Source organism: Oculina patagonica, chromosome 13 (genome assembly GCF_052425735.1).
Source record: "Oculina patagonica isolate OP01 chromosome 13, crgOcupat, whole genome shotgun sequence".
Lineage (NCBI taxonomy): Eukaryota > Metazoa > Cnidaria > Anthozoa > Scleractinia > Oculinidae > Oculina > Oculina patagonica.
Window position 1 is genome coordinate 3,689,985 of NC_135770.1, and position 20,674 is coordinate 3,710,658.

Below are 20,674 nucleotides of genomic sequence, written 5' to 3' on the forward strand. Positions count from 1 at the left end.
CGTTGGCAAGCGAGGACACATCGTTGCTCGTGATGTTTCTCGGGTTCGCAAAAGAGCGGGGCACGTAACAAATGTTGCACAATGGGGAAACATTTGTTGTGAACATAAAAAATGTTTCTGGAATAAAAAAATCGGAAGCATTTCTCTTGTCTCGGACACCAATATTGGGTCCGCAACAAATGTTGCTCGTACGGGCAAACAGGGAAACATTTGAGTCCGTGTCCTTGTTGCCAGGGCCTATACCATGTCTTTGTTGCCAGGGCCTATACCATGTCCTTGTTGCCAGGGCCTACCATGTCCTTGTTGCCAGGGCCTATACCATGTCCTTGTTGCCAGGGCCTATACGGAGATACGTGAACGGTGTTCTATTTTGACCCTTTTGTCCATTTGGTTCTTATTTCGAGTGTCTCACCTCTTGTATTGGGAGCGTTTATTGAAATAGTTTAATCGGGGACTGCGAATTTGCACGATCATTTCAAGCCATATCATATGTGGAAACTTTGTTCCTCGTCGAAGGCAGTAAAAGCAGTTCTTCGCCACGTTCAAGGGTATTGAATGGTCTTTGCGAGCATTTACGAGCATGCAAGCAGAGCGTTTTTCTTTGCGAGCACGAGCATTGACAAAAGTAAGCCTTGCGAGCAACGAGCACTTTTCAAAAAGCTACCTCCACTAAAAACCGAGCATGCGAGCACTTGTAAAAATATGCGACCACAAGCAAACGAACACAAGTTAAAATTTTGCGAGCAAAAGCCTAATTTTTCGAGCACTGCAAAATTTGAATGGACCATTCATGACCCCTGCGTTTAAAGCAACAAAAAGCTAAGTAGAAAGCCTGAATCCCAGGGCATTCATACAGTACTTTCTTTTTCTTGTAGGTATCATCTCAATTTTCATTAGCTAGCTATCAGAGACGTTTTTGACCCATACAAATCTGACCGAGTTGAAAGATAGAGATTCGCCTTAAAAAAACTGTTTTGGCATCTCATCAACAGGGGCGCCCAACAAGGAAATTTATGCAAGACCTTGAATGTCGTTTTTTCTGTTTTCCCGATTATTTAAACACAGTTTGACACGTTCGGATCTATACGGCTGAATTGCAGAAATTTTGGGGAACAAACATCAGTTGCATTTTGGAAAATCGTATAGCCCGCCCTTTTTTGCACCCAAAACTGATGACTTTTTTTCTCTCCGAAAGCAACGGGCTTTCTATTTTCCATATTACGTAAGCTTGTTCACAGGTAGCATTTCACTAAGAAATTCCTGTTTTCATCACATTTAAATAAGAAGAAATAAAGAACCCGACATGACTCACAAACTGAATAATCAAGCGAGGCGGAACACGGAAGTACTGCGTCATGCGAGCACGGAAGCGTTTTTTCGCCGCTTTTAAGTGGAAACGAGTAGTTTAGCGACGTGAATTAGAACGAAGCGCGGCCGATAAATGTTTTGATTCTCAAACTACAAGAAAAAATGAGAAATCAAATGAAGAATAAGAGCTGAAGATAGTTATTGACCCTTGACGGGGGGTTAAAGAGAAAAAAACAACAATACAATACAAACAAAGAGTGAAACATGTTCAATAGTCAAAATTTTCGAGTCAGGATTGTTTACAAAAAGTGCCCTATTGCTGGTCCACACGAACATCTTGCGCTAAAATAAAACAAATGGTATAACAAAATTCCTTCAGTGCAACAGTCCGAAATAAAACAACAAGTCTTTTGTCCTGGTCCGGAGGTAAGTTCAAATTGATTATTTTTTCGTTAAACCCTCACTTCTCACAGAGAACACACATTCCCACATAATTTTATATAACGTTCTCTTCGTGACAAAAGCAAACATTTATTATGTAAATAAGGGCATAGCTATTTGAATTTGTTTAATATCGTTCGGTTTAGAGACTCAAATAATGATTTCTGTAAAACCTTCTTAAAACTATTCAAGGGATGAAAAGCATTTCTTTGACTTTGGATAAGGTTTAATTTCAATTGCTTATTAGTTTTCTGTCGAGGTTTTCTGTATGTTCGGTTTAATTTTTCTACGTTAATTAGAATAAAATGCTCGTTTTGTCGATGTATTTTGAGGGGAACAGAGCACAAAAAACGTTGCTTTGAAGCGTTCGTCCGTTCGTTCGTTGAAAAATGTATACAACACCGCATCTTAAGGAGATCTTGCTTCTGCTGATCAAAAGCCTTCGTTCATTGAAAGTTTTTCCTTGGTGACGATTGAGCGAGATGTGAGATGTCCCAAGAAGCGAGACGCGTGTTATCAAAAGAAATTTCACGCTGGTAAAACAAGGAAGCTCCTACTAGAAGCGAGAAGCCTAGTGAACCTCAACTCCTTCAGTCCATGGCGAGCGACCCGAAGAAGCGAGTTTCACTGACTTTATCGAAGGCCTTTAAGACAGAAATTACCGATGGATGGTCAATGAAGCCGAGGTTGAATTGGTGTCGAGAATATTGTCGATCTGAAATTAAAGAGCGCGAGCTGAACACTTGGCTGAGGCAAAATGGAGCACGATGTGAAAGAAGAATAGGTGATCATGAGTTTGAGCTGTTATGAAACTGCCTCTCACAAGACTATGAATGCTCACGAGGCATACTTGCAGTTTGAAGACGATAAATGAAAGTCGAGAAGACGTTATTTAGCGGAAGAAAGTTACCAAAAAGGAAAGGAGACCAAGTTACTCACAGGTTCCTCCTTGACACTGCAACCGCTAGGAGTAGTGCTAAAAGCGTTTCGGGAGCACGCAAGTGGCGAAACCGCGAGAAGAGTCACTTTCTTGGCGCTTCCGCACTAGACTCCTCCATGCTGGATCGCTTCGCTCGCCGACTGCCTCGCCGACTCGCTCTTCGCGCGCCGCTCGCGCGTGTGACTTAAAGGTGAGCCTACTTGTAGGCGTAGTTAAAAGAAGAAGCATACTTCTAAAACGCAAAACTTAGGGCGCGTTCGCTTGGGAATATTCTGGAATAAGAATTTATTCCGGCTTTTCTGCTCCTGGGAGCAGAAAAGCCGAATTGGAAATCCAAGTATTCCGGAATAGGCAGAGCAGCCAAACGAACGCACCCTTAACATTGAAGCACAAGTTGAAACTCAGAACCTCTAACGCTCCATAGAAGATAAAGAACCAGAAAGAGATAAGGGTCGAAATTAAGAGCGCAGATTGAGAAGGAGAGCTGAATGGACTCGGACGATGGAAATATAGCAAATTGGCTACAGTTGAACTTATGAGGAAGGAAGAAAAATTATGGAGTGAACCAAAGGATAACAGGCACAAAGTTGGCAAAACTGAAGAGGCACCCATCAGCTCAAAGTTGAAGAGCAGATCCCGCAGAAACCCATTCAGCTAGCAGTAAAGACCAGCCTCCACGACTGTCCTCCCTATGCACTGCAAAGGATTGAAGATCCTGCTGTAAATTTCGGAGTCTTTTCAAATACAGGAATTTCTGGAGGTATTCATAAAGTCTCATCAGTTCTCGTCTTTTTATCCCTTCTGGTGATACATGTAGATCATCTATATTCATTATATGCCACTTTAAATCCCTGCTGCTTTCAAAGAGACTTAAAATAAACTTAGTTAAAAAATGCATTTAAACCTTTAACGAACCATATCAGTATCGGGAAGAATTTAATTTGAGAGACGACGCAAGCTGTGCTAGCTACGTCATGTAGCTCAGCAAGAGGCCACAGTGGCCAGTGAACCCAAGCAATCAACTGTCTGGAGTCTCACTACCCGCGCGTCCCATCACACGCAGGTTTAGATCCATGGACTTCTCTTGCTGTTGCAAGTCTGAACGTTTGTTACCACTGTTTACGAAAACCAAAAAGAAACTTGCTGATAGAGCTTTTATACTGCATGCTGCTGCACCAGCAACTCTGGAAGAAATTTCCGAGTGCAAGAAGAGAAAAGGACAATTTAATCCTTGATCCGACATTTTTATTCAGGTAAGCCAATGAATAGGCCATTTTACAGTTGTCTGCTCAGTGACCTGGCCTTTGAATGGAAGTGAGGTTGAAGGTGACCTTGTTTTCATACAGACCTCACTGTTTTTGTTGTGTTAATCATGTTGTTCTGATGCTAACTAGTTTGTATTTACATAATAAAGCAGGGAGGTTTGTGTCAATGCAAGGTCACCTCCAGCCTCACTACCATTCAAAGGCCAGGTCACTTGGCAGGCAACTGTAAAATGGACTATTGGCTTTTGATGTTTTAAAGACATACGATCAAGTTTAATCTGGATCGACATGATATACGATCATACGACACTTTTCCAGGAAAAAGCAGTTTAAGAATAACCCGCTCTCTCACAGCGCAAGTAACGAGGCCTCACATGCAAGAAGGACACTTCTCTTATTCACCTAACTGATAGTGTTATCAGGAGGAACTGAAAGAATTGAATGCCAATATTAATAATGTATTATTTTCTCTTTTTTGGCTCTATTCTCCAAAGGAAGAAAAAGAAAAGATGGTAATGACGAATTTCCCCTTTTGTTTTATTTTTTATTTTTTTATATATATGTCGGAATTCTTTAAAAAGCGCCCTTAACATTGAAGCATTCTTGTTTATTTAGTTTTACGATGTCATCAATTCTCGACTGTCATTTTAAACAGTCGCTGCTTGTCTTGCAACATAATACTGCTAAAACAAATTATCTATCCGCAGTCTCAATAACAAGAACTAAGTGGCATTATAAGACAGTTATACATAGCAGAGACTTGATCCTGTTTGCTTAAACAAGAATCCATTTTAGAAAGATTTATTCAACTGCAGTGAACGACAAACGTTTTCAAGAGTTAATATTTCCCAACCAAAATTCTAACTTTTTGAGCGATTTTGCTTGTCGAAGCCAAGAAAGTATTACTAAACATCATCTTGATTTGGAAAAATCTAATAAATAGTGTGTAGAAAGTAAATGTAAATTAGATTTTTCCAAATCAAGATAAAATTCTAACTCAAGTCTTATTATATTTTCGAAAGTCAAGATTTACCTACTGATAGGAGAGCACTAAATTGATTACATCAATAAATAAACGACGTCAATGATAAAAGAATCATTCCAAAGAAACTGTGGTGTGGTTATAGCATGCATTGTTTTTTTTATCGCTGTTCGTCACAAAGCTGTCATGTTAGCCTATAGAGTCACTCTCTGACTACACTACACGTCAATCACTTCCTTTCAACCAATAGAATCACGTCAAGTAATAACAAGAGTGAGAATCATTCGTGTTCTTCAGTATCGCGATAAGTCCTGATTATCTACAGTCCGACAAGCATAAGGTGAGTAGTAAATATCCGGCTTTCTCTCAACATAAAAAGCGAATATCACACTGTCACGGGGATTTTAATGCTTTTCGGTAAAAAGTACTAAAATTAGTAAATACAATGTAGCCTCTTCTCGTACATGAAATGCACCTAGTACATCGATTAAAGTAAATTGTTGTTGAAGGAAGAAGAAAGCCATGATAATTTTTAGGTGTTTTTTGCAGTCCACAATTAAGGACAAAACTTGAAAAAGATCAGCCTGACTTTTTCAAGTTGAGATCTAAAGTTCCTGATGGCATCACAATAATATCACTTGTTTATCGCTTCAGTACACTTGCATGGTGATTTTTAACAGAATTGGACCACTATTTGTAGTTTCCATATGTCTTTAAGCTCTTGAGTTTTTTGAAGTAAAACTGGTGACAGTGTCCTTTTAACGTCTGAGATTTTATTAACTTAAATTTGCAAAGAAGCCCATGAATTTTAGTAAATGGGTGGGTCCTCTTTTAAACCAAAGGATGACCCCGACTGTTCTACTGAATATCTGGGCTTAGACCTTTGCCTTAATCACAAATCAATACTCGTAGGTTTATCACTTTTAATTTCCAATCTACCAAGAAAATACTAACAACAGAAACTTGAAGGATCTAATGTTGATATAACATGCATCAAACACGTTGTCTCTTTGAAATGGATCGAGAAGTTGTCATTTTTAGCAGCTGCTGCTAGTCTCGCCAAATAAATCTTCTACTTATACAGTATTCAATATCAAGAACTAAGTGGACTGAGACAGTGAAACTCACTAAACATCTGATCTTAATCATTTAAAACAAGAACCCATTAGTTACATTTATTCACCTGTCCAATATGGCACCCAAGAGTCTAATTTTACTTTTTATTTAAAAGTCTATTTTTTTACTAAAAAATAAAACATTATCAACAATTAAGCCAATCCTATGATGTAGTTCTGTATTTCATATCACGTAAATTCAAACTAACTGTTGTCGTCCTTTTATTTGGATTTATGATAGACATTAACAATGATCAAGAAATTGCAGCTCCTGCTCTTGCTGTATTTGTGCTTGGCAAGTCACGATAAGTTGGTTAGTATTTGGTAGTTAGTTCAGTAAACTTCCTTTTTCGTAATTGGGTTATAAAGAAATTGAGGAAAATGTTAAATATTAAGAGGGCATATGCACAAATTTCAAACAAAAATGAAAATTCTTGGCAAGAGCCCTGTTACGGATTTCGCTCATTCTCTTACCATGGGTAGGCCTTTATATGAAATAAATCACAGTATACTTTGTTTGGCTAAATATCGATTTGTTTTCGAGAAAATCGATAATTCTAAAATCCAGCAAAATTGACGCTTTCGGAGCTCAAAATTTATGCCGAGTTTGTTAGCTTCGCGTCGAAAAATTAAGCACTCTGGAAGAAAAATACCTATTTAATATCGAAGAATAACATCAAATTAGTACGTCGAAAGCAATTTCTGCTCTTGAAGTCCTTTTATCTACAAAATATAATTAAGTTTATTCGACACACTTTTGATTTAATTCAAAATAGGTCAAACTTATCGCTTTATTTAAGTATGAGCGAAGCGAAATAAATGGCCGAAAATTTGGTACTAGACAGATAAATGATTGTTCTTTTCGATACTAAAAGGATTTCCTAGGGAAATGATTTAGTGCGATGCTTTCAGATCTCAAAGTTGCTTAAAATTCGTTAATTTAACCGACCGTGACATTGTTGATCTTATCAACATTATGTAAACAATCCACGCAAAGGTTAATTTTCCCCATGTGAACTTCAACTGAGTAAAATAAAAACATAGACTTGCTTACCGTGGTGTTCGCTGATACATTGTAAATCCTGTTTTCCTCATTTACGACAAAACCTAAGCCCTCGGCGAAGCTGTTATCCTATTTTCTTGACGCGCCATTTGTAACTGATTTCCACGTCTTGAAGTGACAGTTCTTTTCCATGCATTCTTGAAAACAGTCCAGTCTTAACTGATCAGTGTAAACAGGAATACGAAGTACTTTGCTTTAAATCAACTTAAAGCTTAGCAGCAGTGGTAGATAAATCGATACGACCGGCGAATCTTCGTTTCGAAAACCGCCATTTGAGATTTGTCGGCCCAGTTGTCCTACGGTATGCAGATAATTAATTCACACTTGAGTAACTTCCGGCACATGAAATCGACAACCACCGTGACCAGAAAGCACCCTGCTTTTTGGTGTATTGGTTGAGGCATTATTTTTATTATTTTAACATAAGCTCTCAATGAAAAATTTTTCGGCTGAACTTGTAATTAAGTTTCACTTCAGTAAGCCACCGTTCGAGAGAGTTGTTAAATGGTTGCATGAAAGCGCTTTTAACTTCCGGTTCGAAAGTTCTTCTGTTGCGTTGCTTCGCTTTGCTGCATATTTTTATCCAGTTCTTACCCTTGTTCAAATTCTTGATTAGGCTAAGGCAAAATAGTTGTAGAGTCAACTCTCCCTTATTGAAAATCTCTATAAGACGGACACCTGGTGTTGGTCCTGTCCTTGCCGTTTTTTCAGTCATTTTTATACTCTAACCAGCTAGGCTACGTTTACACGGGACCGGACCGGAGCCGTTCCGAACTGGACCGGACCGGATCGGCCTCTGTTTACACGGAAGCGTTTGGCACCGATCCATGTGTTTACACAGGACGGTTCTGGAACCGGTCCGGAACGGTTCCATAACTTGACCTGCAAAATAGCAGGTCTAGTTTTGGTTCCGTCCCGCACCGGTTCCAGAACGGCCCCGTGTAAACAGAAGACATATCCTATCCGAAAATCGGACCGAAACGTTCCAGACAGCAGCAGTGGTTGATAAATCGATTCGGCCGGCAAATCTTTTTTTCGAAAACTGCTATTTGAGTTTTGTCGGCCCTGCGGTGTGCAAATAATGTATTTCACATTTGCGTAACTTCCGACACATGAAATCGACAACCGCCGTGACCAGATAGCACCCTGCGTTTTGGTATAGTATTGGTTGAGGCACCATACTATTGCTATATTAATATAAGCTCTAAATGAAAAACTTTTGGGCTGAACATGTAATTAAGTTTCACTTCAGGTAGCCACCGTTTGTAAAAGTTACTAAATAGTTGCATGACAGCGCTTTTAACTCCCGGGTCTAAGGTTCTTCTGTTGCGTTGCTTCGCTTTATAGTTTTTTTTTGTTCTTGCCTTTGTCCAAGTTCTTGATTAGGTCAAGGCAAAACAGGTGAAAGCAAAATCTAAGATGTTATCGTTGGATCCGTCTTCCGTGAATGTTAAAAAATATGACCATATATATATTCTGTTGGGGTCCGGCGTAAACAAGGGAAGGTGCCCCCCGCCAGAGCTTGCGGGGAGAGACAAGCGCCTCGCCGTCAGGGGACCCAAATGTATTAAAAATATCATAGTCATTATATAAATGTTTTGTTTTTAAACCTGTTTTCCGGTGTGTTTTTGAGTTGATTTGGAAGCTATTAGGTGAAAAACGGTTTAAGTTTCAAATATTATCCGCAGTCTATTCCTTCGTAAATAAGACGTTTAATTATAATACGACTCAAGTTTCCAAACAACAAGAGATATAAAGTAATAACTTAATAATCACCATAATTCTCAATTCAATAGGCGAACTTTATTAGGAAGGAGTTGTCGAAGCTGGGGTATTCCCCCAAAACGGCTCTGTGCCGTCCAATGAGGTCGTGGCTTTGGGTTCCCGATCTAGAACGGGATTTTCAATATCAGACGATATCTAGAACGAGATATGGTATTTTGAACACACAAAAGTTCCAAAATATCAGCAGCCAAAACGGGGTGACTTGTTTCTAGAACGCGGTATCTTTTGAATGCAAGTTCTTTCTAACTGAATACCAGAGGCCCTTCCAATTACGCTGGTAAAAAGGGAATGTTATGCTTCTAACAATGCTTGTTTTTTGTCCGATATAATGCTCAACTGTAATTATGCTCATTTTTTTTAAAATAATGCTACTTTGGTATAAATGCTTTGTTGTACTTTGCAGAAATAAATACAAAAAATGGCATCACGTCAGAAGTCCATAACAAACTTCTGATTACGTGTAATTTTCTTCACCTAGCTTTAATCTAATGAAGTGAAAAGCACCCTTTCCTTTATTTTTACACCAATATACACCTTGGCGTAAACAGTCATAAATGTTCAGCGTTTTATTATAAATTGTTTACCGTGACTGGTATTACAACTGCATATACATGATATATGGTCCCTTTTTCCCCCACCCCTTCCCCACCTTTAATTCCCGTTTTTATTTCGCCCAATCCTCCACAGGAGAAAGAAGGAGAGCTTGTTTACAGGCTAGACTACACAGAATATATATTTTTAACTGACATTCACGGGAGACGGATCCAACGACGCCATCTAAGGTTTTGTGTACAGCCAACTCTCTCTGAAACGGGTACCTTCGGGACCGGCTCCAACTAGATTTAGATTTTTTAGATTAGATTTTTTATTATTTCACACTATTTACAACTCAGTTCGGATTTTAACGTCGTTTCAAATTTTCCACTGAAGAAGGGGCAAGAATTTGAACAAGGGTAAGAACTGGATAAAAAATATGAAACAAAGCGAAGCAACGCAACAGAAGAACTTTCTACCCGGATTTCATGCAACCATTTAACAACTCTCCCGAACGGTGGCTAACTGAAGTGAAACTTTATTGCAAGTTCAGCTTAAAAGTTTTTCACTGAGAGCTTATGTTAAAATGATAAAAATAGTGCCTCGACCAATATTTCGAAAAGGAGGGTGCTATCTAACCTGCGATCAGGTGTTATTTTTCTCGCGGTGGAGGGGTAAGCCTGATCGCAGGTTAGGTGCTATCTGGTCACGGTGGTTGTCGATTTCATGTGCCGGAAGTTACTCAAGTGTGAATTAATTATCTGCATACCGCAGGACAACTGGGCCGACAAATCTCAAATGGCGGTTTTCGAAACGAAGATTCGCCGGTCGTATCGATTTATCTACCACTGCTGCTAAGCTTTAAGTTGATTTAAAGCAAAGTACTTCGTATTCCTGTTTACACTGATCAGTTAAGACTGGACTGTTTTCAAGAATGCATGGAAAAGAACTGTCACTTCAAGACGTGGAAATCAGTTACAAATGGCGCGTCAAGAAAATAGGATAACAGCTTCGCCGAGGGCTTAGGTTTTGTCGTAAATGAGGAAAACAGGATTTACAATGTATCAGCGAACACCACGGTAAGCAAGTCTATGTTTTTATTTTACTCAGTTGAAGTTCACATGGGGAAAATTAACCTTTGCGTGGATTGTTTACATAATGTTGATAAGATCAACAATGTCACGGTCGGTTAAATTAACGAATTTTAAGCAACTTTGAGATCTGAAAGCATCGCACTAAATCATTTCCCTAGGAAATCCTTTTAGTATCGAAAAGAACAATCATTTATCTGTCTAGTACCAAATTTTCGGCCATTTATTTCGCTTCGCTCATACTTAAATAAAGCGATAAGTTTGACCTATTTTGAATTAAATCAAAAGTGTGTCGAATAAACTTAATTATATTTTGTAGATAAAAGGACTTCAAGAGCAGAAATTGCTTTCGACGTACTAATTTGATGTTATTCTTCGATATTAAATAGGTATTTTTCTTCCAGAGTGCTTAATTTTTCGACGCGAAGCTAACAAACTCGGCATAAATTTTGAGCTCCGAAAGCGTCAATTTTGCTGGATTTTAGAATTATCGATTTTCTCGAAAACAAATCGATATTTAGCCAAACAAAGTATACTGTGATTTATTTCATATTGAGACCTACCCATGGCAAGAGTATGAGCGAAATCCATTTAAGGACTCTTACCGACATATGTTTGACCGTAGGAAACCTGTGCTCTTAATTAGTAAGAGCCAAAACAGGCAAAATCCCATTTCAAGACACCAAACGTTTAGCGCACTGTCCTTCATCAGTGGATAAATTTTTGTTGTCACAGCGAACCTCTGTCCACTGATGGAGGGCCAAATCCGATAACGTTTTTCTTTTTTATAAACATTTAGCACTAATATTTAAAATGTTTCTCAAATTAACTCCTCTGTGCGTCCATTTTGCACCGACACATAGCAAAGTCATCTCATTGTTATTCATACTTGCACTTCCCCTTGACTGTATACCTTTGTGGGCCGATTTCACTGAGTGGTTCATGTTTATTATTCAAAAAAACATTTTGCATGTCCTTTATCATCGTTTGAAACTGTAAATCACCTTATTTCTTAAGGGGGTCCTTCTTAACTACAGATCTAGAGCAGTTGCTAAGGAATTTCTTAACCCCCGGACGAACAAGCAAACTCATACCCCCACCATCGTACATGGGGGGGGGGGGGGTGGATGGAACTCCTCCCCGGAGTTTTCGTTATATTAAGGCGTAGCGAAATTATTTTGCTCTCAGAAGAAAGCCCGAAGCTTACTCTACAAGATGACATAATTTTAATTGGCTGTGACGTCATATGACGTCACGTGACGTAATATGACGTCATTAGAGCCGCCATCTTGGATCCGCCATCTTGGATTTCAACATTTTCTTAGAAAGTCACAAAATAACGGAAATTGATGCAAAATCAAGTCAGAATGCTTATGGAATGTTAAAATAAACAAATCGTGCAATTCTGTTTAAAAAAAATGGAAAAAATAAAGAAAAATGTTAAAAATTACGATTTTTGGCAAGACCTGCCTGTATTTATGACGTTGACATGGCAACATCAAATATTATGGACACATGGTTGACATATCAAAATTTTGGCAAAGGATGAATGAACAGCTACTGAAAGTTTCAGTACTGTAGAGTAAATCGTTTTCTCAAAATTTGGAAAAAACCTTATGGGGGGGGGGGGTGGCATCCACCCCCCTTTGGTGGCAAGCTATTTTGAAGCGTTTGGCAATGCTTAACAGTGAATTTTTGTTGGGGAGGACAACTGAATTGAAAAAAAAAATGATATTGCACGCGCTTAACTAGTGCCAGTCCTAAACCGCGCGCTAGATTTTGAAATCCCTAAAACTTTTGAGAGAAAAGTAAAGTTTCGATTTTTTTCAAAGAATTAGAGATAACATATCTTCCTTCATAATCCTTCGTATAGAATAACCATTTACATGTAAGAAAGGAACGCTATTGAAGAAAGTCCAAAAATACGAGTCTTTATTACGCCATAACTTTAATAATAATAATGCGAATTTCCTAAAAAACCATACGAAGCATTAAGCACATGGACGTTCTTTATCTGTTGACACTGGTTTTAATTCTTATATCTAAACGCCCTTTCAGTTTTAGGGTTTTTCCCTCTGATCACGTGACTTGTCAAATTTTTCATATCCGTACGGGAAAAAAAGTTAATTTCCAAAAATATCTTGCTTTACGTGTATTTTAATAATCTAAATAGTTTTAATAAAATTAAGAAAACATTGAATTGTTAATTTTTTTTTCATAAGCGAATCTAAGTGGACCTTTAAATTTAACTTACAATTTCTTGTTTTGAACTACCAGGTAGTGCTGAGCTGTCGCGACTGTACTATCATTGAATCAGGATGTAAGTAATTAATGAGTTACATTTTAGCGTGTTTTAATAAAGAGCAGGAGTCTTTAATAGGTAGAAGACGTGTCTTCGACGGAAAGTTGACGGCTTACTTCTCTTCAATTCTTACATCCGCGTTCAACTGCAGTGTTACGTGCATAGCGGCTTTCTGTCGACATCCATCTTTCGACGCGCTAAACAAACAAGACGGCCCAAATTCCGCCAATGACAGCCGACTTGCGTGACCTTCTGAACTTATGGGCTCATTTGCATGAAACCAACAACGGCATTCATCGGTTTTGATTGCCTCATTTCAAACAGCACGTCGAAAGACGATGTCAAAAGACGACGTCAAAGGATGGATGTAAAAAGATAGTTATGCACGTCACTGAAAGCGGGTGTAATGCTTTTAAAATGCTTATTAAGACTGACAACAACAACAACAACAACAGCAACAAGAAGCAGTAGTACAAACTAGTCGTGTGGGTGCCACTTGTTTGTTCTTATCTAAATCCCTCTGTGTTTTAAACGTAGCTGCGAGTAGTGGTTTTGAGTGCGATTTCGTGTGCGATGGAGATACAATCAACATGTGTCAGAAGCACCTCACCTCGTGGAAAGTAGCGCGCATCGGTGGAGACACTTTGCAGTTGTATAAATGTGAAGGACGACAGCCGCAAGTTGGTGACAGACTGTTACTGTTTGTTAGCCGGGCAAAGTTGTACAACTACGGAAAATACGAACTGGTGACCGTGAAGCGAGTTTCCTCAATGCCTGACCAAAAATGGTGAGGATGATAGTATCAGTTGTTTTATTGACAATACCTACACCTTCAAGTTAATAGTCAATATTCATTAGTAGAAACTCATCCGTATTCCATTGGAAATCCGCGAATCTGATTGGTTCTCCCATTATTTTCCATTCGCTGATAGAATACGATCGCGCCGGCGCTCGTTGCTTTTTAAAGGGTTAAATAGTTTTAGCTATTAAAATAGTTAATGCGTTCTTCTAAGTATAAAAATTCTATAAAAACATTACCGTTTGTGACTATAGACGACAGTTAGCACGCATTTACATCCCTTTTTTATGGATTCAGGTCAAGCGTGTGCCAAATTACCTTGGAAAAGCCCATCTCTATGCCTCTTAAAGAAGACGACCACACTTGCGTGATCGCCCAAAGATTTCCTACGTTTGGTGAGGTATCCCTGCGTAACAAATGTGTCCTGACATGCGATGAGCAGAAAAATGGCCTGGGAGGAATTCTGGCTTTTGGGGCCAGGAGGTTGCTTATTGACGATACTTCCAAAATAGACATGTCTGGTAAAGGTAGGAGCAAAAACTGCTGCGGTTGCTTAAACTATCAGAAGTGCAACAATTTTTTTTATTTAGAGCTGATTATCAGGAGCCGTCAGTTAGACCCCAATCAGAAACACTACGCCCTTAATTTTCAGGTTTTGCTGGCGGTGACGGAGGCGACAAACGAGGAGGTGGAGGGTACGGTGGCGAAACATTTATTTGTCCTCTGCAGCAGTCAACTATGGGTAAAGGAGGTGATGTCTATAATGCGCCTTGGGCAAAGAATAACGATGGGATCGGAGGAGGAGGGGCTGGAGATGGACCTAGCGGACGAACAGGTCTGTAGCGAATGCACCAGCAATAAATACTCGACGTTAGGGTTTATTTCACGTACAACAACAAACAATCTAATCCCCAGTGGTTTCTACAAGGTCAATGGAACAAATTGCCATTAACTTGTTGGAAATAAAATTTGGACTTGGCGTCCCATGATCAAAACGATCAATAGTGACTGTGTGAATGAATGAATGAATGAATGAACGAACGAACGAACGAACTGACGGAGGGACAGAAGGAAGGAAGAAGAAGAAGAAGAAGAAGAAGAAGAAGAAGAAGAAGAAGAAGAAGGAAGGAAGGAAGGAAGAACGGACGGACGGACGGACAGACGGACGGACGGACAGATGGATGGATGGATGCATGAAAGTCAAAGTAAACTTGAACACTCGTGGTTTGCAGCAGACAGAGGCAAATTCAGGCAAATTTTCCATCAGTCGAAGTGTCAAAAATACAGGCAGTGAGATTTTTAAAGGTAGAGGCAACGTCACGCGCAAGGGCACGTGCCGCATGCGGGAAAGGAATTGCAAGTTTACAAAAAACGCCACAAATTTTAGCCCGAAATGATGAATAAGTATTATTTAAAATATACAGTAAGAATGGTAAACGAAATTTGCTTCAGACACGAATCTCAGCCTTGATGTTTTGTTCGTGGCACTCGACTTTCAGGTTACAAAGGCGGTCCCGGTGGCTACAATGCTGGTGGGGGTGGCGCAGATTCCACAGTAAACAGTGACGATGGAGCAGCCGGTGGGGGAGGGGGTGGACATTTCTCCGGCGGTGGAGGAGGGGGTGGAGGCAGTGGATGTGGCGGCCACGATGGAGGGAAAGGAGGAGCAGCTGGAAGCGTAAGTAATTCATTATTTTTATAACTATAATTTTAACTATGATGTGATTTATTTTACGTACACATGATTTTCTATGGCCTTCTAAGCAGACTTTCTTAAAGAAGCATTCGGAGCCTATTTAATGAGGACGAAAAGCCAAAATTACAGTCTTCTGACCTACACTGAGTCTGTTACTCCCGGTTTAGTGCCATGACATTTCTGCACGTTCGGGGTGGAGGGAGGGAGGAGGGGGGGGGGGGGGGGAATAAATACATGAATTTCTAAATTTGTTTAACCATTCGTATAGTTCCAATCAAATAAATTGCATGATCTTTTGAGAGTTCTCTAAATAATCTTACATGTCGGGGTTTTCAGATCGGTACGTACGCTGGGGGTGGTGGTCAGTCCTCGTGTCCAGGCGGAAGTGGTGGCAATGGAGGAAAAGCAGGAGACTGGGCTCCAAATAAAACACCACATTGCTATGACAAAAGTGCAGCAGGTGGTAACGCAGGCTCAGCTAGTAACGGCGGTGGAGGAGGTAGTTTAATTTGAACTAAAGTTATTACTTTTCTAAAACTAGATTATGACGTTAGACAATGATAGAAGCGTCGGACGATTTTGGCCAGTCGAGGAAGAGGCGCGTACGATTTTTATTCACGAGTTGAGAACATAGTATCAGAAGGCGAACAAGTGAGGGCAGCGAACGAATGAGTTTTCTGATACATCTCAACGAGTGAAAAAAGAGTACAAAGCATTTTCCATGGTGTAATTTGTTTATTTTATTGGTACTGAGATTTCGTTCGTGTCATAATTCCAAACAAGCGAAAGTACACGAAACAGAGGGCTAAACAGCGTTGAGGGGAAAGTGATTCAAAGCTGTATAAGCTAAAAAAAAAATGGCACCTTTTTTAGGCAATGGGAAGCTTATTCCAATACATGCAAGTCACCAACATTTCAGCTTCCAAAGTATATTCAAAACCTACGAATTCCTTGTCTCAAGTAGTCCGAAAATCGAGAACCGACCGCCGCCATCTTGGAGTAACTAAGCAGCCTGGCGATGTATGTGTGACGTCAAAGAGCTCAACCTGAAGTTTGGCAGGAAGGTTAAACATTGTGTAAATACTTGAAACTCCTTGCTTATTTTGTATTGGCTTGTTTTTCGAAATGCCTGTTTGTGCAGCATCATATTGTACAAACTGAGCTCCAAGAGATAGTAAAACTTGAGTTCTTTAACGTCACGCATTCATCGCCAGGCTGCTACGTTACTCCAAGATGGCGGCGGCCGGTTTTCATTTTGGACTACTTCAGACCAGGATTTCATATATAGGGTTTAGATTATCTTTGATCGCTGAAATTTTGGTGACTAACATATCTTTGTACTATTACCTTTTCGTTGGCGTGAAGAGAAATAAGTGCCATTTCGCATGATTTCGGAATGGACTTCCCCTTTAAAGTCAGGTGCCTGCTAACAATGGCAGAGGTCACTCAAATGAGCTTCGTCACGGACAACGTATCTTGAAAAAATTGGCCATTCTTTAAAGTTTGTCGTTCGTATTAAAGTTTCACAAGTTCTTTAAACATCTGGAGTCAATTCGAATATAGCATAATGCCTTTCCTACACAATGTCGCGTGCTAATGGCCATTAGGGCTTTCCACAAGTTGCTCGGCAACTTTTTGGCAACTTTTCATATTTCGAGCAACTTTTTCCCCTTCAAGCAACTTTTTTTCCCTCGAGCAACTTGATACATTTTGAGAAATTTCCAGACCGAAGATCTCCGAAGATTATCCGAGTGTTGTTCAAAGGCCATACGAACGTTTCCGAAGATTTACGAAGTTTGCAGAAGATTTTCGAGGAACATCTGAAGACGTTTCAACTTTCGGCTCATTTTGCATTAAAACATCACAAAACTCGTCAGCAAACATGACATCATCGATATCTTCGCGATTTTTCTCAGTTAAAGATCGAAATCTTTGTTATTTAACAAACTTTCCCCTTAATAAGTTATTTAGATACTTCTTTTGCTGTAAAACTGCATAAAACTGCTTAGAAATCTTACGCTCAAAAGGCAATTAGCATATATTAGAGAAATTCTCTTAATTAGAGACAGCGTTTTGGATTTTTTGGAGCAACTTTTATTATCAGAAGCAACTTTTTTTGATTTTTGGAGCAACTTTTGAGCAACTTTTTGAGAAATTACGGGCAACTTTTTAGGAAATCTCGAGCAACTTGTGGAAAGCCCTAATGGCCATAATGTAAACAATATCGTCAATAAGGCCCCCCCCCCTATTACGAGCCCGAAAATTAGTCTCAAATGCCAACAAATGCTTCATTTTATGGCTGTATGTATTGATTTGAAAAGGCACGTTTATTTCTGCTTTTAGGTGATTCTTGCGGTAATCATTACGGTGGAGGTGGAGGAGGAGGTAAACTCTATTTTAACTCTGTTTTTGTCTTTTAATAATGAAAGAAAAGATCCTTTAGCTTGGATTCTAGACCTTGTGGTGCCTCTAGTCACGGAGTTGCGTTTATTTCCAGGTTAATCCTTCAAGCGCGCATGAAAGCACGAATTTAAGCTAGATAACCGTTAGTTTTCGGTGTAAAAAGGTGACTATCGACATTGTCACATCAAGGCTTTATTCCACTTCTGAGATCTTCTGAGATGTACAAAGTGAATGTGTATAACTCGTTACTTGTAATCATTTTTAGGCGGACTTCAATTTGGCAATACTGATTTCAAGTCAAGGCTGAGCTACGGTGGGGGTGGTGGAGGGGGTGGCGGCAGTGCATTTAGTGACGACCCCAACCCAGGAGGGAGAGGAGGAAATGGCGGCGGCCTGGTATATCTACAGCTTGACGAACTGACGCTGAAAGGAACTATCGATGCAAATGGTATGGTAATCTGTGACATTTTTTATGGCTTTAATCTGCATTTGTGCCATGAGTTCTAGTGTCAGAAGTACTTAATCTAGATTATGTACTTCTACTAGTGTAACGTAAGGAGACAAAAAATTTAAGAAAATATTTTCAATCAATCAATTAATCAATCAATCAATCAATCAATCAATCAATCAATTAATGAATCAATCGACAGCGGCTGCAAAAGAAGTCGTTATGAATATTTCTAGCAGGATACCCCTAACTCAAACAATGTCAGGTTGCAGGGAAGATTATGTATTAGCTGAAGCAAGCAGTGTTGAGTGACTTTGTCGTTTATTGTATTCCACAGGTCAACCAGGTCAATGCCTAAACAAAAAGGCTCACAGATCAGCCCCTGGGGGTAGTGGTGCCGGTGGTAGCGTGGTTATCTTTACCAAGAAAATCCACGGAGATCCGAAGGGTAAAATTTCTGCCTCCGGAGGGAGCCCCGTCAAATGTGCGTTTGGTACTGGCGGAGGTAAGTACATGCCACGCCATGAAAAGTAAAAATCGCAACCATCAAGTAAAGAAATTGTGTTAAAGAAAATTAATATTTTATCTTCTTGTACAAGTCTCAGGTCTGAGAAGTATTCCGTTCTTGAGTAAACCGTTAAAATGTTCCTCAGGGGTAGCTAATAGAGTTTATTGACACTATTTAGTTCTCAGAACGCTTCAAGATTTTTCTATGTCAATAAAGCAAAGATCTTTAAAAAAAATTGCAGCTGGCATATTCATGGTTAATGTCGAAAGGACCTCGTCCACATGTTTAAAACTTCGGATGTTTTTATCGATTTTACTTTTAAAGTTTTATCTGTGTCAACCACTAATTTTAAACAGAAAGATTTTACCTACCTTTAGTACTAGTTTAAAATTAAATTCAAATCTAAATAGCTTATACTTATAAATATTTTTAACTTTTATTAGTTTTAACATTAAATTCAAATGTAAATAGCTAAATAATTATAAATATTTTTAACTTTTACTAGTTTGAACATTAAAATCAAAATAGCTGAAATAATTGTAAATATTTGTAACTTTTATATACTTTTAATTTACACGACCCCACAAGCTTGTCAGCTTTTAACTACATCGTGTTTAAATAAAGGCAATTGCAACTTACTTACTTATGTTTAGATTTTACGTTTTATTTCAGGTGGTGGAGGAGGAGTTGGACGCTGGGTTGTGCAGGAGAATCGAGAACAAACCATTGTTCATCAGGGCTAAATCCGTCACGAACTTAGACACGTTTGGCTGATGATTGGTGCTTTTGTAGAGTGCAAAACTGTAGTTGTTTCAGTGCTGGGTGTTGGGTTTAGAATGCAAACAAGTAGTTGAATGTACGCGAAATGAAAAATAAAGTGGATTCTTTCCACCCAAGTTCTCCTTCGTTCATTGTAAAGATTGATTATTTTTATTCTTTGCTACCTTGTACTCCTTGGAAGTGTTGTTGGGACTATGTTGCTCTATTGTCCAAATTTTGTCCCATTTAAAAAAAAAGACGTCATCTTCCATACTTGTTTTCAGACCTGGTCTCTAAAAATCCGCTATACCCATTTTTCAGACCCGTTTTTTTTTTTGCTGTTTGAGCCAAAACTTCCTGAAAACCTGCAGTACAACCACTAAAGAAATAGGAAAAATGATACATTTTCCCATTTTGCGAAAATTAAATGTGTCTTACAGATTTTCTATGTAATTTATGCACGAATGTTTAATCATTGGCAGTTTCTAATTTCTGAAATTTTGAGATTGGGTCATACGGGCAGATTCTGAGAAAAACGCCTTCGAAACTACTCGCGTCCAGTCCCTTCTTGGTCACTTAGTCATTAATTCTGGCTGTTAATGAGCTTTTGAAATGTTAAATTGTCGGCTATGTCGGTTGCAGGCTGTAACAAGCAAAAATAAGTGAAACTCACCTCTGAACATTTAAAAAACGGTTTAAAGTTGGGCTCTTTAACTCCGCCTCAAAACTATAGTAAACTAACTTTACCAATTGATAAGGAAGGAACTAATAAAGTGCCAGTCTCGGAATGAATTTTCAGTGGAACATTGTTTTAGTAAGCATAATGCGGTGAATCAATTGAAATTGAAATTTCCTTAAAGCCTGGTTTTCACTAGCGACGCAAGCACAAGCACAAGCGCAAGAATAACAGCTCTTATTTCACCGTGAAAACGGCTTCGACTCAAGCAAAAGCACAAGCACATTGCATTTTTATGCTTGTGCTTGTGCTTGCGGCAAGCACAAGCACAAGGATGAAAATTTGTCCTTTTTGCGTAATTGGGATTGTGCTTGCGCTTGTGCTTGCGTCGCTAGTGAAAACCAGGCTTAACTCGGTTTCTTTAAATATATTTTTTTATGGGGGTAAATATGTTTTTTTCAGGAGTTTCCTTCATGGATAGATTTTTATTCTATCTTTGTGAACCGGTTTGATTGACTGTGTGGGTTTCGTATTTAACAGTTTGTAGTGGTCGCGAGTT

The 20,674-nt window shown here is 39.1% G+C and overlaps 1 protein-coding gene across 1 annotated transcript; it reads left to right on the forward strand.

The window, feature by feature from the left end:
* The first annotated feature begins 1,673 nt into the window (after positions 1 to 1,673).
* On the forward strand, positions 1,674 to 19,570 carry LOC144635916 (uncharacterized). The gene is made up of 12 exons (XM_078495033.1): positions 1,674 to 1,734; positions 6,293 to 6,364; positions 12,802 to 12,844; positions 13,364 to 13,613; positions 13,923 to 14,152; positions 14,278 to 14,460; positions 15,125 to 15,303; positions 15,658 to 15,820; positions 17,665 to 17,706; positions 17,990 to 18,172; positions 18,510 to 18,677; positions 19,353 to 19,570. The coding sequence occupies exons 2-12, from the start codon at positions 6,302 to 6,304 to the stop codon at positions 19,421 to 19,423; spliced, it is 1,575 nt and encodes a 524-aa protein (XP_078351159.1). The 5' UTR covers positions 1,674 to 1,734; positions 6,293 to 6,301; the 3' UTR covers positions 19,424 to 19,570.
* The last annotated feature ends 1,104 nt before the right edge of the window (positions 19,571 to 20,674 follow it).

What these genes read in the sequence shown, in the direction of transcription:
- LOC144635916 (XM_078495033.1), top strand. Translation starts at nt 6,302, where the DNA reads ATGATCAAGAAATTGCAGCTCCTGCTCTTGCTGTATTTGTGCTTGGCA. An exon ending in TAGTAACGGCGGTGGAGGAG is followed by an intron (nt 15,821 to 17,664) that starts GTAGTTTAATTT and finishes TTCTGCTTTTAG; the next exon opens with GTGATTCTTGCGGTAATCAT. An exon ending in AGGAACTATCGATGCAAATG is followed by an intron (nt 18,173 to 18,509) that starts GTATGGTAATCT and finishes TGTATTCCACAG; the next exon opens with GTCAACCAGGTCAATGCCTA.